Source organism: Cervus elaphus, chromosome 22, assembly GCF_910594005.1.
Source record: "Cervus elaphus chromosome 22, mCerEla1.1, whole genome shotgun sequence".
Lineage (NCBI taxonomy): Eukaryota > Metazoa > Chordata > Mammalia > Artiodactyla > Cervidae > Cervus > Cervus elaphus.
Window position 1 is genome coordinate 27,740,309 of NC_057836.1, and position 22,695 is coordinate 27,763,003.

Genomic DNA, 22,695 nt, shown 5'->3' on the forward strand with positions numbered 1-22,695 from the left:
CACCTATAAATCATAATATACACGTGATACTGTTAAATTGCATTATCGAATTGCAATATTGCATATCAAATAACAGAGAGAGGTTCAAGAGCATGTTACCTACATTATAAATAATATTATCTATGTCATTAATCTGGACAAAGAAATGATAGCCCACTCCAGTATTTCACAGACAGAGGAGCCCGGCAGGCTCTAGTCCACAGGGTAACAGAGTCAGACACGATTGAGCACGCACCTGGCACACACACGTCATTAATAATATCAAGAACTTGGATTCGAATCAAGGCTTTCTTACTCAATCTCAGGGGCTCTTTCCATGACATGTGACTTAACTTCATACATGTGTACCTGCCATTTGTACAATGTAGAAAGCAAGTCTGTGGAATGAGCATAAGGAAAGAAGATCATCTTGACTGAGCTGGAAAAACAACGACATAGCTTCATCCACTTCGTATAGAAAAGGATCGTAGTAAGTAGGTGAGTTCACAGATGGAATGAATAAGTGCATATGTTGCCAGGGTGAAACTTCAGTCCCCGGTTTCATGGGTTTTTTTTTTTTTCTGTCAGAGCTGAGATTCTTTGGTCATAAGGAAATCCTCTTCAAGGAAGCAAAAAAAACCGTATAGTTTTGGAGTTTAGAAAAACGGATATAATAGTCATTTTCTATCTAGAAAAGTACTGTATTGTATTTCTAACAATTATTACCTTTTTCTTTAAATGTATGATCTGATAAAATGATACATAGATAATCATAGCAGAAATGAACCACTGTAATTATTTATGCATAAATCAATTATAACTGTTATCAGCCATTAGTAATGCAGGAGACTTAAGATATGCAGGTTCGATCCCTGTGTCAGGAAGATCCCCTAGAGAAGGAAATGGCAACCCACTCCAGTATTCTTGCCTGGAGAATTCCCATGAAGAGAGGAGCGTGGTGGGCTACAGTCTATGGGGTCACACAGTCAGACACACCTGAAGCAACTTAGCACACACACAGCCATTAGCAATACTCCTTTTATGACACACTTTTCTATTTCAAGTTATTATCATTTATATTTTTTGTTGGATGGAATATTTTCAAGAATTATTTAGAGCTGCAGAATAAGCATGATGTGTATCTCTGAAATTCTCTTACACAAAATACTTCTTTTCTTAACAACTTTATTTTGTATTTCTAAACGTCTTCCAACTTTATTGTGATTCTTTTCCTTGAGTTATTCAGAAATGTTTTTAAAGTTAAAAATATGAGTTCTTTTGTAAACTATCTTTCTTTTAACTAATATTTAACTACTTCAGAGTCATAAAGATTAGTCTATGTAATACTGACTTTGAGTTATGTTAAAAGTAGCTGAATATATGGTCAATTTTCAAAAGTTATACATGCTTTCTTTAAAAACCTAGTTATCTATATCTGTACTTCTTCCTGGATATTATAAAGAACATTTAAAATTTAGATAACCCAATCCAAATTTTTACAGTCTTGTGGTCTCGTGTTTAATTATATCTATTTTGATCTTCCCTGGTGGCTCAGATGGTAAAGAATCTGCCTGCAATGCAGGGGACCCAGGTTTGATCCCTGGGTTGGGAAGATCCCCTGGAGAAGGCAATGGCAATCTACCCCAGTATTCTTGCCTGGAGAATTCCATGGTCAGAGGAGCCTGATGTACTACATTAGACGGGGTCACAAAGGGTCATACATTACTCAGTGACTAACACTACTGTTTGATTATTATATCTATTTTGATCTCTGTATTAGAAATCACTACTATGTATACAGCCAACTGTTAGTTTAGAATTATCCACATATTTACTACAATCTGTATTCATCATTCCTTTCAGAAACCATGATCTTATTTTGCCATATTTCTTGAAAGACATGCATATGTTCCTCATCTGATTTATTTTCCTGATCATACTGGCTTCCTGTTTTGTTGTGATATTTTTGCTTAGGTATCATTCTGACTATTTCTTACAAATGCACAACTTTGAATAGGAGTGATTTAAATATAATAATCTTTTTTGATGAAAAAAATTTATTCCATTTTTCCCACTTTTATTTATATAGGAACTCTGCAAGATGCTTACATTCTTTCCTCTTTCCTCTAAAATGAAGACAATAATAATGCCTACTCAAGAGACTCTCATGAGGCTCATGTTTGTATGAGGATTAAAGGGGTTAAAAGTAGAGCACTTAGTATAATACCTAACACATTCTAAGTTAGCATTCATCAATGTTTGCAAATGTAATTATTAAATTACATTTTTCCTTCCTATTCAGCATTTCCTGGAACATATGCTAAAGGACTATCTTCCAGAAAATATTAATGAGTATAACTGGAAGAGGTGTGGTCATGTCTGGGTTTTCATTCTCCTGTGAACAGGACATAAAGTTAGGTTTGTGTTCCAGTCTGCACTAACGCTAGTACTTCATCCTCTGTCTACCTCTGACCACTGTGACCAAGACCCAAGCCTGGTCAATCAAATTCCTGCTTCAAATATTTAATCAGATGCCATTTGCTATGCAGAAAGTACATGTCTCCAGGAAGCCTCTATCCATATTCCCCATCCTGGAGGAAAAGTTCATTTGCTTAGAAAACACAGAAGCCAATATACTGAGAGAACCAAGGGAGAGAAAGAGAGGCTTAGTTGTGACTGTCCTCAGTTCACATCACATTTCCTTCTGTATTGACTTTTGCCGCCTGTGACCAAGAGTCCTGACCAGAACAAAAGTGCTCTTGAAAAGTATCCTGAGTAGATTAGTTTTAAAAGTGCTGCAAGCTCGAGCCCTTTACTGAAGTTTTTAAAAGTAAACTATGCTCTTGTGCGTGCTCAGCCATGTCCGAATCTTTGTGACCTCCATGGACTGTAGCCTGCTAGGATCCTCTGTCCATGGGATTCTCCAGGCATGAACAATGTAATGCGTTGCCATTCCCTACTCCAATACTATGCTATCACAAAGCACAGTAAAGCCTCTATAAATGTCTATAAGAAATTTTATTTTTTAAAAAAGCATTCCTACCTGAACATAATAGCATTTCTCAAACATATCTGGACATTTTTTCTGACAACTTCTTGTAACAAATGACAAACCTGAGTCACAGAGAATAAATGTGTGCTTCAGAGTAGTTTTGAAACCACTGATACAAGAGTCTCATGATTCCACATTATAGATCTTTACTCCCTGTAGAATTTATTTTACAATTGTAATCTATACTTAATGGTGCTAAGATTCTTATTTATTCAAATAATTAACCAGGTGTGCCTGCCCCATCTAATAAGAGACCCAGCATTTCCTTCATGTCTAACTTAAACTAAAATTGATATATGCCAGGTTTTTTCTGCTATGACTTATTAATTAACTATTTATTAGAAGATTCATTCTTGGAAAGATAAAAGGGAAAATCATATAAAATATAAATACAAGATTTAATAGGCTTCCCTGGCGGCTCAGACAGTAAAGAATCTGCCTGTGGTGCAGGAGATTTGGGTTTTATCCCTGGGTTGGAAAGACTGCCTGCAGGTGGACATGGCAACCCACTCCAGTATTCTTGCCTGGAGAATCCCAAGGACAGAGGAGACTGGCGGGCTACAGTCCATGGGGTCGCAAAGAGTCAGAGTCGGACACAACTGAGAGACTAAGCACAGAAAACTATTGATAAATTGAGTTGGTTACAAAATCCCAGAATTATGTATTAATTCACCTTTTTAAAAATATACACACAACACATTTTATATATGCATGAATGTCCACGTTTATTTTAAGATCTTGAGAAACTGCAACAAGATTATATTGATGCATTTCTGTTTTATGTTCTATTTTCCCATCCTGCTTCATTTTGTGTGTTTGTGTATTTCTGTGTTTGAGCAACATACTTGGAAAAACTTTTAACCTTTCTCTGATACTTTTTGTTTCTGTTGCAAAAACCACACAGTTGAGAATTATGTATTTTTAATGTAATATTTTTTAATGATAATACATTTATTTTTTAATAACTTTTTATTCCACATATCTATACTTCTGTCATTAGAAATGCCACTGAACTTACTTGCCTCATTCCAGCTTTCATTCTTAATACATACTTTTACTATTTTCCTTATTGTTATAATGAAAATGCTATCAAATTTTGTTCAATCTCGTGGTTTGAAAATTATACACACTGCTCTTCAACAAATAATTCTGTGTGACACATTACAATTATATATGTGTACAAATAATTGTATATGAATTTATTTTTTCTTAATCATTGGTGAAACGAAAATAGCATATTTTAATCTCCTTTCTTCTTTTAAGGCAGAAAGTTTAGCATGCCTTTCAGTTTTGAAATAAGTCTATGATTTCTCACCTAACTTATTAATACCAAATAATTTCTGAGATTTATTTAAATCTCAAAATTTAATCTCTTATTACATTTAAAATTTTGTTCATAATAATTATTTAGACTAAGTCAACATTAACTGATCTTTATTATCTACTCTTAGGTCTCTAATCCTGAGTTCTTATTTTGATTAAAATTTTGTCAACTAGTACACCTTTTCCATTAGAAGTGTATAAAGATTTCTAAGAACTTACATACACGCAAATATATGTTTTAACTATTTTCACATATAAATGGCAAACTGAATGACATAAAACATATTTGCCCTCAACACTATGTAGTGGCTGTTTCCTTGTCTTAGGACAGCTAGTGTTTAAAGGTGAAGTCTATGTCTGCATGGTTAGATAGCATCACTAACTCACTGGACATGAATCTGAGCAAACTCCAGCAGATTGTGGAGCACAAAGGAATGTTGTAGGCTCCATCCATGGGATTGGAAAGAGTCAGACATGACTTAGTGACCAAACAAGAACAACAACAATGTCCAGATTAACTTTCTTCCCTCTTCCTCTTCCTTTCCCCCGCTCCTCTTCCCCTTGTCCTTTAAAAAGTTTAGATTTTTTACATACATCCTCAGTTTTTCCTGGTTGTATGTGTGCCATAAAAGTATTTAGGTTTGATATGCATATTCAGAGCTTTATTCAGCTCAGTTAGATTTTTTTTTCCTTTGGCATTCTTCAATGTTACCTCTATTTCATTTCAATAATATGATGTTAGATATCTTTTCTCTGCCTTTTGCAATTGCAAGAGTACCTCTCATTCATTTCTATCACTAGCTCCTTTTCCTCTATTCATAGAGTGGTTCTCAGTGTTTATCTCAAAATTTCATTTTCTTCTTTGTCATTCTGCTTTTAATGAATATTTTAAATGTTTGAATATTTAGTTTTTTTGCATGTCAGTAATTAATTTTGTTTTTAACATCTCTTTTTTCCACTTTCCTCCATATCTTTCTTCTTCATTTTATTGTTATACTACTTAAAATTTTATTTTTTTCTTATTTCATTTAACTCATTTCTTAATTTTATAAAAAACAAAAAAGCTTACATTTTTATAAAATTTACTTAGGGATATTATAGCATATGGCTCAGTGGCCAAAAATCCACCTCCAATGCAGGAGATGTGGGTTTGATCCCTAGGTTGGGAAAATCTCTTGGTGGAGGAAACAGCTGCTCACTCCAGTACTCTTGCCTGGAGAATCCCAGGGATAGAGGAATCTGGCAGGCTATGGTCCATAGGGTCACAGAGTCAGACATGACAAGTGACTTAGCAGGGCATGGCATTGTAGCATATATTTTTCAAAAATAATTTATCCTCTAGTGTCTTGTTTGTTAGTCATTTTACTTCTTGCAGAATATTTTCACATCTCCTCTGTCGATTTTTTTCCAGTTACTCATCCTTGAGGAATAAAGATTCTCTCCACTGATTACTCATAAATAACATTTGTAGACTCTTCTGATTACTCTCATTGTTTACCTGGTTGCTGTTAGAACACGTTTCTCAGATATTCAGCTATAGAAATGGTAAATGTGAACAGACTTAGTTTAACTACAGGTCTCTGGCAGTCACTTGATTTCTCTAAATTCTGGACTTCATCAATCTTACTATCATGGTCTGGTTGACTACTTTGAGAAGGTAAGCATTTTTCTAGGTAATTCTAATCAATGTATATATAGTTCTTCTTATACCAGAAGTGGTCTACCTTTGTACTTTCTTATGACACTTTCTTTTCTCATATTCTCAGATTCAGCAAACCTAACACTTAGCCACTGTAGACTCTGACTATTTTGTATTACTACAAATTTTAGCTTTAGAAAGCAAGTGGAAAGGAGGTTGGTAAAGTGGTCCTGAGTGCAGATGCTCTTTTTTTGGTCAGTGGGGAGAGTTGTTCAGACCCTGAATCTCCAAGTCAGGCAGCACTAGGGAAATTGGCCATTTCTTTCCCATTGGTTAGACTGGTAGATTTATTCTCCTTCAGATAATAAGGCAAGTCATATCCTAAAGGTAATTAAGAAAGTGCCAGTCAGTTTTTTCCCTTCTACTTCAGATTGATCTACTTGGTCTCACATATGGTGAAAATCTGTGCAACCAAGTGAATGTTTGCCAGTCTTTGTTGCTGGTAATGCTGTACAATGAATAGACTTTGTCTTTTTAGTTTTAAAAATATTTGATTAATTTTTTAAGTCACACACTACCAGCCAGATGCCACTCTAAGGAAAGTCAACTGGACTGATTTTTTAAATTTCTACATTCTTTCTTAGATTCTTTTCCATTATAGGTTATTTTGAGATATTGAATATAGTTCCCTGTGCTATACAGTAGGTCCTTGTTTATCTATTTTATATTTAATATATATTTTATCTATATATTTATCTATATGTTTATCTATTTTGTATATATATATATATATAGTGTGTGTATGTTAAACATAGGCTCCTAATTTATCCCTCACCCTCCTCCCGCTTTGGTAACCATAAATTTGTTTTCTATGTCTGTGAGTCTGTTTCCGTTTTGTAACTAAACTCATTTGTATCAGTTTTTTTTTATTCCATATATAAGTGATATCATGTGATTTGTCTTTTTCTGTCTGACTTACTTCATTTAGTATGATAATCTTTAGATCCATCTATGTTGCTGGAGATAGTATCATTTTATTCTTTTTTATGGCTGAGTAATATCCCTTTGGGGCTTCCCTGGTGATTCAGCAGTAAACAATCTCCCTGCCAATGTAGGAGATGCGAGTTTGATACCTTAGTTAGGAAGATCCCATGGAGAAGGAAATGACAACCCACTCTGGTATTCTTGCTTGGGAAATTTCATGGACAGAGGGGTCTGACAGGCTATATTCCACAGGGTCTCAAAGAGTTGGACACCATTTAGTGACTAAACAACAATATTCCTTTGTGTGCATGTATGCGTACACACACCACATTTTCTTGATCCTTTCCTCTCTTGATGGACACTTAGGTTGTTTCCATGACCTGGCTATTTTAAATTGTGTGGCTATGAACACTGGAGTGCCTGTATCTTTTCAAGTTAGAGTTTTTGTCTTTTTCTGGATATATGTCCAGGAGTTGGATGACTGGATCATATGGTAACTCAATTTTAGTTTTTTAAGGAACCTCCATATTGGTCTCCATAGAGGCTGTACCACAGATATATGTTTTAAATGATTAAAATAAAATATGCTTATTTTAACCATATGTATATATTAACCATGTATCTTAGAGGAATGCCCCGTGTTATAGCTCACTGCATGAGCTGGCACAGTAAACAAGTCCTTAGAAGCATTAAAGGTAACAATATAGTCATATTATCATATTATTATTGGTTTCTCCTACACTTGGCTTATAAAACATTTCTGAGATCTTTTTCTTAACTATTACTCAAATAAAATTCATCATGTGCTGTGCTGTGCTTAGTCATTCAATCATGTCCAACTCTTTGCGACCCCATGGACTGTAGCCCACCAGGCTCTTCTGTTCATGGGATTCTCCAGGCAAGAATAGTGGAGTCGGTTGCCATTTCCTTCTCCAATGGGTCTTCCCAACCTAGGGGTTGAACCCAGGTCCCCTGCATTGCAGGTGGGTTCTTTACAGTCTGAGCCATCACAGAAGCAAAAATTCATCATATCAATAATTTTGTCAAAGATTCAGTCAGAATTTAGATTTCTTATATCTTGTGCTACTGATTACGAAGTATCATTAGGTAGAAATCTCTTCAATATCTATGATATTTTGAATATTTAATTCACATGGAAGTTTAATTTACCCACTGAAAAACACAGACATGTTTCTAGCTATTAGAACAGTTGATGGGGACCACGATGTGTGCATCCCTCCTCCTCCCCTTCTGCTGAATCCACACAGACTGCAGTAATGGAGCATCATTGCTTCCTGAGTTCTGTTCAGTCTCACAGGTCTCAAACCATCTCCTGAAAAGCCACTACCATGTGATGAGATTTTACCTATGGGATAAAACTGTTTACCACTTTAGTTTCAGATCCTTACTAGGGTTCCCCCAAAGAAGAAACTGTTATTGATTTGTTTCTGCTACTTTCCATTCTCAAATAGTACATAAGGAAAAACCTTTGCATGTATAGAAAAAAAAATTATATTAGTATATAACAATGAAGCTTAAGCTAGATGAGACAGCAAATATGAAAATCTTTGCTTTTTTTATATTTAAAATGTTAAAAAAAAAAAAACCTAGATTCAGGTTTAGGAAAAGGCAAAAATAGAAAAAAGTTATTTATTGGAGGTTATAGTAGAATAGCTATTTGCTATAGGTTCATGGAACATGTTTAGCACCTAGAATGGCCCTAAGGACTATTGTTGTCTTTCCAGAAAATATTAATATTTAAGGATTAAATTCCTGGGTCAGGTAAAACTTAAAGTAGTCCAAATTACTTTGGACCAGGATTCTGTGAAATTTGGCCTAATTATATGTGGCTCCCAGGTAGTTTCCCTGGCAGCTCTGATGGTAAAGAGTCTGCCTGCAATGCAGGAGTCCTGGGTTTGATCCCTGGGTTGGGAAGATCCCCTGGAGAAGGATATGGCAACCCACTCCATATTCTTGCCTGGAGAATCCCAGGACAGAGGAGCCTGGTGGGCTATAGTCCATGGGGTCACAAAGAGTCAGACACGACTGAGCGACCAACACTTTCACTTTAATACAACTGTTTATACTTTAGTTCTAAATAGTCTGAAAGAACAGAGAACAATCTATTGTCGGTATTTTATGATGAAAATATATAATGTTTCCATAAATACAAATCCCTTTAAAGAATGGTCTTGTATTCTATACATGTAACTTCAATATGCTTCAAGTTCTTTACTAGAAGCATAGCAGTATTTGCCATTATTAAAAAAATATATTCATGATTCTCCAGTTAAAAAAATAAACTTTAAAAATTAAATTAAAAGTTTAAATTTTAAAATTTAATTAAAAATTAAATTAAATGATTTTAAGAACTGTGCTGTTTTTCATCGTTCAGTCATGTCTGACTCTTTGAGATCGCATGTAGCCTGCCAGACTCCTCTGTCCCTGGGGGTTTTCAAGGGAAGAATACTGAAGTGGGTTGCCGTGCCCTCTTCCAGGGGATCTTCCCAACCCATGGATCAAACGCAGGTCTCCTGCACTGCAGGAAGATTCTTTACCACCTGAACCACCAGGGAAACCAAATTTTAAGAACTAGAGTTGAATAAATTAACTAATGTTTTGTATTCCATATCCCCTCAAAGTAAGAGGAGTAACAGAAATCCATACTTATAAAATATGTAGTGAGAGGTATTTCTTTGGTTGAGATTTAATGTGCAAGATGCACTGTTGATTTCTTAGCCTCTTCACTTCCTTTTCCAAAAAGTAACCCTGGCTCTCCAAGTACTCTGCTTCTTTGCAGTTCTGTGGAAGTTGTTCATTCTCTCATGGCCCTTGTATCAAGAAGATGAGACAAGTACAACCAGGATCCCGTAACATTTTGCTCTCCTACTTATGTCCCTTCTACTTACTGCCATCCCCTGACCTTGTTTTTCCACATCCATTAAAGACTTTTGCTCCTAATTGCAGCTGGTTCAACATCTTCATTTTGCATTCTAACTCCAAGCCGTCCAGAGAACTTCAATTTCCTCCATCATTTCTCTTTCTAGTACAAGAATATCTGTGCTTCTTCAGGTCTCCTGGCAACACAGTGAGGAACTGCATTTCCCAGGCTTCCTTGCAGATACATATTCAGGCCAATGGATGTGAGCAGAAGTGATATGTGCAACTTCATAATAAGGTTCCTGAAAGGAAGTCACTTGCCTTTCACTTCTTACTCTCTTACCAGGATCAAAAGTGGAGAAAGTGAAGTGACAGTGGCTTACCATTCCTCTTCCTACCTTTTAGACTATTCTGTACCTTTTCTTTTTAGATTCATTTATTAAACACTGTTTTTCCCCCACAATGGGATTCCGTTCTCAGATTCATTTATACCTATTTTACTCTTCAACTGCTCCTTAGACAAGGCTCATGGGTCCAGCTACAAAATTTATCTCCTGAATTGAAGAATTACATACGCAAATGCTTATTCAGCATCTTCACTTAGATTTGTACAAGTCCCCGAGTTCCATATGGCCAATGAATCTGGCTACTCATTCGTTTTCTAAAATGTATGATATTACCAACTACATAAACCAAATGTATAGCTTAATGTACTGTTATAGATAAATTGAACAACCTTCTAACTACCCTACATGTCGAGAAATAAGCATTTTTTTGCCACCTCAAAAACCTCTCCAACCCCTCTTACAATACCCTTCCTCCCCCAAGAAAAACAGCTCTTCTGATGTCACATCTGTACTTTTGTATATAGTTTCATCATTGAAATGTGTATCCCTAAAGTGTATGACTTTGTTTTACATTCTCTATTTCTTTGGAGGGGTTCAGGAATGGGTTTTTACAGTCTTTTTCAATTGATGTATTTCATCTCGCTTTTTTTGTCTTCTAATTTATTTGCAGAAGAAACTAGCTTAATTGTCTATATCAGTTTCCATCCTGATTTAATTCTATCTGGTATCCTTGTGCATGGTGACTGGATCTAGAAGCATATGTAGACAGATTAAGATTAGATTTTGTTGGCAAGACTTCATGATAGTTTTGAATCTTAAAGAAGGCACAAAATGCTAGCCGCTCCTCTTTTTGTGATGTTAGCAGCCACCAATGCTAGATGTCTAGATTTTATAATTCATGACTTACTGTAAAATATTGATAACCTGACTTTATCATTCTTTCTTCACTTATCTTTTGCAGTACTTGTACAAAAAGAAACTTTGCCTTATTTATTACTTAGATCACTTCATATTATTCATAACATTTCATATTATTTCAAATCATTTCACATTATTACTTAGATCATTTCATATAAAAAAGGACAAAACATGTTTTATTGTGTAGTTTATTAGCCCTGTGTCATACAAAGGCAATCAATTAGTTGTAGGTGTGAATGTGTATCATTATGAATTCAGGCATCTAACATGTTTGATATGCTTTCATCCATTTCAGTTTATTATACTTTTTGAACAATGTAAGCCTTTTCAAGTTGGCTCTCAACGTCTATTGGTGCATCCTTATATTCTGTGACAACCTCCTTATTAACTAGAATAATAGGATTTGCTAGGCTCATGTTACATTAGCTGCCCTGTCCTCAAAGACACGTGGTACTTCAAGTAGCTTTGTTTCTTTTCATAGGAAGTTGTATTTTTATATCACAGCCTGGATGGTAGAGATGCTCACTGCTGTTAGGATGGGCTTTATTTGTAGACTTTTCCAATGAAGAAAACTATAGATAGATAAATGTGATTTCTTTTGAAAAAAAAATCTGATGAGTTCATTCTGATGCTTTGTTATAATTCTATACTTCTGAGAATACTGCTTGTTTTACCAAGCATTACACACAAAGTATTATAAGGATAATAATTCTAACACAGTCACCATATGGTTAATAAAACTCTTCCAAAAATGTGTACATGTACTCTTCACTTTCCCTATTTTTTACTAAAGTTGAACTCTATCTAGATTTTCAGTGCAGCCATATTAAACTGCCTCCTATATCCCTCATCTATCTGAGTTCTTTAAGATAATATGTGTATATTTAATGCTCATCAGTAGTCTCAATGTTGATGTATCTCCATCTTTTTGATTAATCTGAAGTTTATTCTTCAGTAGCTTAGATAACTAGTCCATAAAAACGATACTCCCTAAGCTCTCATGTGGCCATGACAGTTTGAGGAATTCTAATTTGGAAGTCAGTTAAGTGAAGACATATTTTTGGTTCCCAATTTCTTTCCTTGTACCTCTTAAAAGTAAGAGTCAATTATCCACTTGGCACGGGTGTTCCTGCCATAAAACCTGATGACAATTCTCTTTCCATTTAGGTCACAAGACTATGTTAGTCTTCCTCATGCCCTAACACAGCAGCTAGCACTCTGCTCCAACAGAGTATCTTTTCACATCTTCATTTTTCTTCCATCTTCATCTTTCTTCTGCATTTCACAGTTTCTTTATCCCCTCTTTCCTATTCTTGTTTTTCTTTCTTCCTATTTTTCTCCTTGACTTTTCACAAATAATAGTCTCTGTCTGGAAAACCAAGGACCTCCTCTTCCTTTTGCCAAACCTGTCTGGAAAACTGCTTCTTTTTTCTCTTAGTTTAGGAATCATCTCTTCCTAAAACCTTGCTCAATCCACTTTGATAAATTGCAATTGTCTTTTCCTAATGTTGTTACTTAAAGTTTAATGTAAAGTATTTCTCTGGAAACCAAGTAAATTATTGACAGAACCCTCTAACTTCTCATTCATTACTAGTAGAACACTCAATGTTGTTGTTTAGTCGCTCAGTTGTGTCTGACTCTTTTGCAACCCCATGGATTGTAGTTCTGCAGGCTCCTCTGTTCCTGGGATTTCCTAGGCAAGAATAACTGGAGTGAGTTGCCATTTCCTTCTCCAGAGGATCTTCCTGACCCAGGGATCAAACCCGTGCCTCTTGCATTGGCCAAACACTCAGTAACAGAGACTTAATTAAGCAATAGGGACCTACGTATTAGTTGCAAAAGTAGGCAAAGAAAACAACGGCCACTACTGCTTCAGTCACATAAAATTTCTTAGTCCTAATTTTCAGAATAGATTTGTCTAACAATAGGCGAAACACTGTTAGTTCTTCCCAAATACCACTAGGCTGTGTTTATGGAGCCCCTACTGAGTGTCATATTTCAAGGGTTAACTGGATTGGGTCTGAAGATTTCCTCCCTTCAGGGTTGGTGTCAAATTTCCTGACTGTCTCTGTCCTCCCCTGAATCAGGCTTCAGTCACATTAGGTAATTTCCCCCAGAGCTGTTACTCAGAGCTGGAGGCTGACTTTCCATTGTCATGTTTATTCTTAAAACACACTCAGAGGAATTGAATGAATTACTGCTTCAACTGCTTTATCATGTTTGAGGCTAAAACCTTAACAATACTTAGGAATCGAAGTATTCTTGAAACCAGGTCTCAGTGACCTGAACAAAACATACCCAATATATAAGCCTTAAATATATGCTTTATGAATTTTACTTCTGCACTTTCTAAAGTAAAATAATCTTAATGATGTTCGATATGAAATTTCACCAAACAAAATGAAGACTTTGTCTATTAAAGTCATTCTCATACATCTGTATTATAAATTTATGTCTGTGAAATACTTGAGGGCAAGAGCTGTGCTTTATCCTTTTTATATTTCCAGTGCTTTGCACAGTACTTGACACAATGTATTTTAAAACACATACTGAATAAATAAATGTGCAAATGAGTAAATAGAGGTGTGAATAAATGAATTGATATTTTCAAGTCAATATCCCTCAAAAATAAGCATAAGTGAGAGCTTCTAGTTTTCCACATATAAGTGCTTGAGGCAGTCTAATAGGAAGTGTCTTCTATAGGAGTATACATTATTAAGAAAATGTCAATTATTCACATAAAAAGTCACCTGATGGAGACTCCTTGGAAATTAATGTTTTTCCTAAGTATCTCCTGTCTGTGCTTACATGAAAATAATCAGAGCTCATGTAAGTAGTATGTTTACCTTACCACTCAATTACAAATTGAAAATGGAAAAAGTAAGGTAATCCAAATTTTATACATATCATGCTTTAATTATATATATCATTAAGTTATATATAAATAGTTACAGTCTTCTCTGTATTCATTCAGCAAAGTGAGCTGAAAAAGATCATACTTATGTCAATCTAAAATAGTGTCTGCATGACACATAAAATTGGCTCATAAGATGGAGAGATAGGAATTTCAGACCATGTGGGCAACTCAGAATTTTCTCCGAACCCAGGTTTGCTGCTATAGATAATATGGACTTGCCCTCCACCTTGCTGAAATACAGATGGTTTAGCTTGATTACACTTTGACATGCCTTATGCTGGCACAATCTTTATCACCCAAGACATGAAAACATATTTTAAAAACTGCTAAATTTTCAACACATTACAACTTGCTATCTGAAACAAAAATCATGTTTCTTCAATCTCATAATTTACTCCCTTCACCTTCTTCTCATCTTGTCCCTGCAGATATAGTGATTCAGAACAGACAATTTTCAGAAAGGTTCTTTGTTCTTTTGTAAAATAAACATCTTTTTGTTCCTATTCTGAACACTGGGGCTGTTTGGATGATATTTGCATCTTAGGAGATTTACAGAGTTGAAGCAGCTGGCAGGGGCTGCCCTTTCCCTGATAGGTACCCAGGTTTTGTCTCTACTTGTTTTTTGAGAGCAATTGAGCATTTAATCTTCAATAAAAACAGATCTCTTGAAAGTCAAACTGAATAGAAAGTTATAAGCTATTGAAGAATACTGATTTGTCATTATTAACACTTTTGAACTTCCCTGTTTGAATTTATCTGGACTTACCAACAAAGACTGGGGAAACATTTTTGTGTGGTCTGCTATCCTTCTTTAAGTCCCTGATTTTCCAATCCATTCATTAATCACATTCCAGTTTTCATGTTGTATTGATTTTCTGTTGCCAGTGTAAAAAATGATCATGAACTTAAGTGACTTAAAACCACACAAATTATTATCATACAATTTTATAGGTAGGAAATACAACTCAATTATCACTGTGCAAAAATCAAGGTGTTACAAGGGATGTGCTTCCTTCTGGAGGCTTCTGAGGGAAATCCATTCCCTTCCCGTTTCTAGCTTCTAGAGGCTGCTCACATTGCTTGGCTCATGGACCCCTTACTCCATCTTCAAAGCCAATAAAATCAGGTTGAGTCCTTCCTGAGTATCACTCTGACCTCTTCTGCCTTTAAGCACCCTTGGGATTGTGTGTGTGTGTGAGTGTGTGTGTATATGTGCACGCTCAGTCCCTCAGTCACATGTCTGACTCTTCGCAACCCCATGGACTTCCCACCAGGCTTCTCTATCCTTGGATTTCCCAGGCAAGAAAACTGGAGTGGGTTGCTATTTCCTCCTCCAGGGGATCTTCCCGATCCAGGGATTGAACTTGGATCTCCTGCATTGGCAGGCAGATTCTTTACCACTGTGCCACATGGTAAGCCCTCCTTGTAATTGTACTGATCCTATTCAGGTAATTTCCTAATTTAAGGTCAGATGACTAGGAAACTTAATTCCATTTAGAGCCTTGATTCTTCTTCATTGTGTAACCTAACATATCCACATGTTCCAGAGATTAAGATATGGGAATATTGGCTGGGGGGCATTATTTTGCCTACCACAGAACTTTATCCTATAATTCGACAGAGCATTATTTAAATCAGGAACCAACAGCCATGTCATCCCTATTATGACATATGTGATGCCATGTAGTATATATATAGTAGAACTTCCCAGGTGGCACAGTGGTAAAGAATCCACCTGCTAACATGGAGATGTGGGTTTGATCTCTGGGTCAGAAAGATCCCCTGGAATAAGAAATGGCAATCCACTCCAGTATTCTTACCTCAAAAATCCCATGGACAGAGGAGCCTGGAAGGCTACAGTCCATGGGGTTGCAATGAATTGGACACTACTGAGCAATTGAGCGTGCATGCATAGTGTGTATAATTCTGCCTCAAAGTTAAGGTATATGACTTTTATGCATTACTTCCTAATGCAGACTGCATACATTTACCAGCTGGCACTCAATCACATTTTTATTTATTTTTAAACTAAGGTATGTCTATCTTCAGAACTGTAATGGTAAAGAGGAGACATAAAATTATTAGGAATTTCTTAAAATCTCCAAATTTAATATTATAAAAGTGCATCTGGACGTGGTTTCTGTTTTATTACATTTTCAATATGAATAAGTATTTATCATTCTCCTTTATCTCACTATAATGAGATTTTTCTTCAAGGAGGGCCTCTCACTCATTTCAAGTTTCACTGCTGTGAGAAATGCATGGAAAATATTATTATTGATAAAAATATTTAAGTTTCCAACCCTTTTCAGCAAAGATAGTTTGACTTGTTAATGCTGTCTTTCAGTGCCCAAATTCTGGCATGCTCTAGATGTTATATTAGTATGGAATTATCATTCACTTGCTTCTTTTTAATTCCCATTTAAAACAAATCTATGAACACAAACCCTTAGACACTGGGTAAGTTGATTCACCTTTCTGTGCCTCAGTTTTCTCATTTGTTAAATGGCAGTAATAATATCACAGGTTGAGAGGATATGTTAATTCATGTAAACAAAGCAGTCTACTGAGTACTGCCTAGAGTGGGTGCTCAAAAGATGTTCAGAATCATTATTATTAACAACAACCAGGTCGTACAGCTTACCTGAATCTTTAATTTCAGCATTATACCACTGATATTTCATTTAAAGACTTCCTCTGTGGCTCTAGGAAAAATTCAAATAATTAAAAAACACTCAGTTCATTTGAAATACCCCAAAATTTAAAAAGTCAACATGATGTAGCCATATTTACCACATTTAAGCTAAGACAAGACAGAGCAGTCTAGACTACAGAAGACTAGAAAAGGATATTACCTATGCTTGTCAGAGGAAAGTCACACTTACTGGAAAATTCTGAGTTCCATGATAGAGATAAAAGAAAGTGTATCAGTTCATTTCAGCTCAATCGCTCAGTTGTGTCCAACTCTTTGTGACCCCATGGATTGCAGCATGCCAGATCTCCCTGTCCATCGCCAACTCCCAGAGTTCACCTAAACTCATGTCCATTGAGTCGGTGATGCCATCCAACCATCTCAACCTCTGTTGTCCCCTTCTCCTCCTGCATTCAATCTTTCCTAGGATCACGGTCTTTTCAAACTGGTTAGTTCTTCCCATCAGGTGGCCAAAGTATTGGAGTTTCAGCTTCAACATCAGTCCTTCTGATGAACACCCAGGACTGATTTCCCTTAGGATGGACTGGTTGGTCTCCTTGGCAGTCCAAGGGACTCTCAAGAGTTTTCTCCAACACCACAGTTCAAAAGCATCAATTCTTTGGCACTCAGCTTTCTTTATAGTCCAACTCTCACATCCATACATGACTACTGGAAAAACCATAGCTTTGACTAGACGGACCTTTGTTGGCAAAGTAATGTCTCTGCTTTTCAATATGCTGTCTACGTTGGTCATAACTTTTCTTCCAAGGAGTAAGTGTCTTTTAATTTCATGGCTGCAACCACTATCTGCAGTGATTTTGGAGCCCAGAAAAATAAAGTCTGCCACTGTTTCCACTGTTTCTCCATCTATTTGCTATTAAGTGATGGCCAGATGCCATGATCTTAATTTTCTGAATGTTGGGTTTTAAGCCAACTTTCTCACCCTCCTCTTTCACTTTCATCAAGAGGCTCTTGAGTTCTTCTTCACTTTCTGCCATAAGGGTTGTGTCATCTGCATATCTGAGGTTATTGATATTTCTCCCAGAAATCTTGATTCTAGCTTGTGCTTCATCCAGCCCAGTGTTTCTCATGATGTACTCTGCATATAAGTTAAATAAGCAGGGTGACAATATACAGCCTTGATGTACTCCTTTCCTTGTTTGGAACCAGTCTGTTGTTCCATGTCCAGTTCTAACTGTTGCTTCCTGACCTGCATACAGGTTTCTCAAGAGGCAGGTCAAGAGGTCTGGTATTCCCATCTCTTTAAGATTTTCCAGAGTTTGTTGTGATCCACACAGTCAAAGTCTTTGGCATAGTCAACAAAGTAGAAGTAGACATTTTTCTGCAACTCTCTTGCTTTTCTAATGATCCAGTGGATGTTGGCAATTTGATCTCTGGTTCCTCGGCCTTTTCTAAATCCAGCTTGAACAACTGAAAGTTCACAGTTCACGTACTGTTGAAGCCTGGCTTGGAGAATTTTGAGCATTACCTTACTAGAGTGTGAGATGAGTGCAATTGTGTGGTAGTTTGAGCATTCTTTGACATTGCCTTTCTTTGGGATTGGGATGGAAACTGACCTTTTCTAGTCCCGTGGCCACTGCTGAGTTTTCCAAATTTGCAGGCCTATTGAGTTTAGCACTTTCACAGCATCATCTTTTAGGACTTGAAATAGCTCAACTGGAATTCCATCACCTCCACTAGCTTTGTTCATAGTATGCTTCCTAAGACCCACTTGACTTCACATTCCAGGATGCCTGGCTGTAGGTGAATGATCACACCATTGTGATTATCTGGGTCGTGAAGATCTTTTGTATAGTTCTTCTGTGTATTCTTGCCACCTCTTCTTAATATCTTCTGCTTTTGTTAGTGTATAATTTGCTTTAATGAAACATACCTTTCACTACTACTGTGGAAATGAAAAAATGGCAATGTCTGCAAAAGGGATCATAGCTAGATAATGTATCTATGTGACCCATCAATTTGAATAGTTTGGCATAAATTTTATAGATTAATTTTCTATTTCACATATCCTTCTATACACATCTTATTTATATCTCCTGAAGTTCCATTTTATTTATATCTCTTGAAAATCTTTCTCGAATCTGTGCAATTTCTTGAGTGAAATATAATAAATCTAACTCATTTATGTCTCAGGTCATTGTGAGTTTCAAGTAGACCATTAGTGCCAATATAATAAAAATCATTTGCCATTGCAAAACACATTGATAGAACATGGTATTTGATAGGTAATAACTATCATAATCACCTTTTAAAATGTTTTTTCCCTAATACACACATAATTGTTAAGGTGATTAATAAATCCATGTTGTTATTGTTGTTTAGTCACCCAGTCAGTCATGTCCAACCCTTTGCGACCCCCATGGACTGTAGCCTGTCCAGCTCTGCTGTCCATGAAACTTTCCAGGCAAGAATACTGGAGTGGCTTGCCACCTCCTCCTTCAAATAAATCCACAAAATGACAGAAATACTTTTCAGTGTCATTTTCTTATAATTCAACTATAATTTTTCCAACATTTAAATCATTTGATCAATAAATGCAAATGAGCAACTACTCTGAGTGAAGTAAAGCACTAAGTACTGAATTATAAGTAAAAAGACTAACACGGCCTAATGATTTAATGGGAAAGAAAAATGTTACATGTATATCATTTATACATGTTACCCTGAGACAGTAGGAAACCACTGTTATATACAGAGGTGATATATGGTTAGTCTCTTAAATATAACACTATAACATAAAAAGTAGATTGTAAGACTCAAGAATGAACAGTAGAAAGTGTGGAAGTAGTTTCAGAGACACTGCAACATTGCAGATGAGAGGATTAGAAAACTTTAGACTAGGATTGTGAGTAACAATGGTAGACCAAAAAGGAAGCAAGATCTCCTACAGGAACTGGTGATTTACTGGATATAGAAGAATGAAGGTGTGGGAAGACTCAAAAATAAAACCCTGGTTTCTGGTCTAAGAAACTGAGTGAGTTGTTGGGCCTTTTTCTATCTATTACAGAAGACATTGGAATAAAAGCAGGTTTTGGGGTGAATTTTGATTTAGGTTTTGGACTTTCTCTTAGAGGTTAAAAAAAATTCGAAGTGGAGACAATAATAAGAATTGTCCTGTGTTAGGGTTATTGATATGTAGAGGGTGATTTAAGCCATAGGAGGTATGAAATAATTCACACGCAGAGAATGATTGAGAAGAAGAGCTCTGACAAGGGGTCCAGTAGGTAATGAACAATATGGCAGAGGATTCTTGAGAAAGAGCTAACACAGAACTCAGAGAGTACAGCATCACACAGGGTCAATGTAGGACACAACAAGAAAATTTTAAACAAGTATAGTGAACAAAAGGGTTCAAGTTTTGCAGAGAGAAAAGTTAAAATAGAGATGGATAAACATCAGTTGAATTGTCTCATCAGTAAACTTAATGAAAGTTGCTTTGGAGAAGTGATGAGAAAAGTTTGCAGTTATTTAAAGAAGTTTTGGGGAGGATATGAAAGGGTCTAGCCAACCTACAAGATAACTAGTTGTGGAGGGCAGAAAAAAGTTAAGACTGTTTCTAGGAATGGAATCACTGCTGATCATGAAGAGACTGTTAAGATACTTTAGCATACTAGCATGCTGATAGGTAATTGAATATAGAAGGAGATAATGCTGCTATGGGCCAGTGGATTTTCAGTAGAAAAGGAGTCCAAAGGGGAATACTGGCTTTCATTCATGAAACCACCATCATGACTGAAGTGGACTTAGCTTTCTCCTACAGGAGTTTCATGCATGCCTCTGAAGTCAATACTCCCCCTTGGACTTTAATTCTGTGAGCCCTGATGGATTTTTATATAACTCATGGGTTCATCTCATTTGCTAAGGGGAAACTTCAAAACAATTGTCTGTATTTACTCAACATGTTTCTTTCTTGCAAGCTCTTTTATTTCTAACTAATCACATTTTTTATTTCCTTTTATCATTTGTCTAGGAAAATTCCTATCATCTTTTATATCATTGAAGAGATATTTGGAGCAGAGTCAACCCTCTCAGTTACATAAAATAAAGAATGGCATATTACTGGAAAACAGATCTAAATTCCAGTGAATCACATGAAAAGAAGCAGGAGCACCAAGAATTGCCCTCCTTGAATCAACCTCTTTTTCCTAGTCTAGTCAGTCTGGGTTTTGATAATGTAGTAGATGAGATCAGTAACAAAATCCCACTCTGTCAGAGAGAAATTGAAGAAAATGCCTTTTTTATGCCCAGTGCACCACACTGGGACTCAAGAAAACATTCATTAGATGAAACACACCAAACATCCTTGAATGAATTCACTTTTAAAGGCTCAGAACTCTCCTGTCACCAAGTTAGTGAAACACCAGTAATTGGTTTTAGTAGGCATTCTGTGCTACCAAACCCTCAAAACATCAATAAAGGAAGCTCTTGGGGAAATCCCATAGGAAAATACCATGGTGCTGATGATTACGGATTCAATATTTTACCTCTATCATCTACCAGTCTGGATAAAATTAATTCCCAGAGTCAACTGGAAAATGAAAATCATAACTACCATATAGGATTTGAAAGCAGTGTTCTTCCTATATATCCATTCTTGTCAAGTAACTTGATGCCAAAAGAAGAAAATAAAAGCAGTAGAAATACAAACATTGTGGAGTCTTCTCTGACGCCCTTTAAAGGTTCTTCTCTACCCAGGACATGGGAAAGTACATGCCCAAAGAACACTGAGGTATGTATCATATTTGTCAACCTAAAAATACGAATCTGAAAGAATCAATCAGTAATGTGCTGGGTGAATTTAGTAACAAGGGTAACTAATCTTCAGTAGGGGAGTGTATTAATACTACTTTGGAAAAAATACTTATTATTCACAAATTCCATTTTCATGAATTAATTATTTTTTCTAAAGAAAGAGTTTTTATAATATTTTTAAAGTTCTGGTTTCATCAAAATTAAACAGTGTGGTATAGTATTTACATTTTATTAGATAAAAATATCATAGTTGGAGGTTTATATGGTTGTATTTTTCATTCTTATTGTGTTATGCACACACAGAAACACAAATACATTTCATTACATTTATATTTTGAGTTACATTACCATGAATTAAAGCATCATATCATTATTGGTAGGAAAAATGGCCCTTTACTCAGAGGCTTCTAAATTACCCTGTTGGCAGGCACCATCTATTGGGAACATTTCAAGAATAGGAAATTAAGTAATCATTGTGCAATTCATCCTGATGGGTTCATTAGTAGTTTGCCAATCATTTTTGTAACCACAAAGCTTCTTGCATAATATTTGAACATTGCTCTGCTATACTGAATCTAGACACAAGGGAAACCGGAAGTAAACAATAAAAAGAAGAAGCATTATTTCAGCTGCAGTTTACAGGGTTAGACAAAAGGATTCTTCATTTATTCGACAACTATCATATTCTTAAGGTATATATAATATACTAGGCATAACAAATACAAAGAAGAAAAATGCATGATACCCGATTTTAGGAATAGCATATTGTTCAAATTTACGTGCAAATGAATAATGTCAACACAGTAAAATAACACAGATGATGAGTTCATTAGAGAAGACACAACTGTGTCTGAGGCACTTGCAGAAGAAATCACACCTCAAGGGATTTGCATTAAAAGTGGATGAATTTTAGGAACCTCTATTCTGGTCATGACGGTGTTACAAGTACTAAACTTTCTCTTACCACTGAAAACAACTATGAAATTAGACAAAATACATGAAACTACTGTTTTCAGGACTGAAGAACCAGTCGAGACAGGGATCCTTGAGAGAAGAGAAACACCCAAGTGTTGTTATGGTCATTCTGGTTTCTGCAGGGCTCTTTCCTGGTGCTAGGAAGGCTAGGGGAGCCTAACTTGAGCCGCAGTACCTAAAGAAGGCTGAGCGCCAAAGAACTGATGTTTTCGAACT

General features: G+C 36.0%; 1 protein-coding gene across 1 annotated transcript in view; it reads left to right on the forward strand.

Annotated features, from left to right (window-relative positions):
- The first annotated feature begins 366 nt into the window (after positions 1-366).
- PIK3C2G (phosphatidylinositol-4-phosphate 3-kinase catalytic subunit type 2 gamma) overlaps positions 367-22,695 on the forward strand; it is a 410,949-nt gene continuing 388,620 nt past the window's right edge. The window contains exons 1-2 of the mRNA XM_043882432.1: positions 367-477; positions 20,723-21,481. Coding sequence (XP_043738367.1) covers positions 20,801-21,481 — 681 coding nt within the window. The 5' untranslated portion in view covers positions 367-477; positions 20,723-20,800. The remainder of the gene's footprint in view (positions 478-20,722; positions 21,482-22,695) is intronic.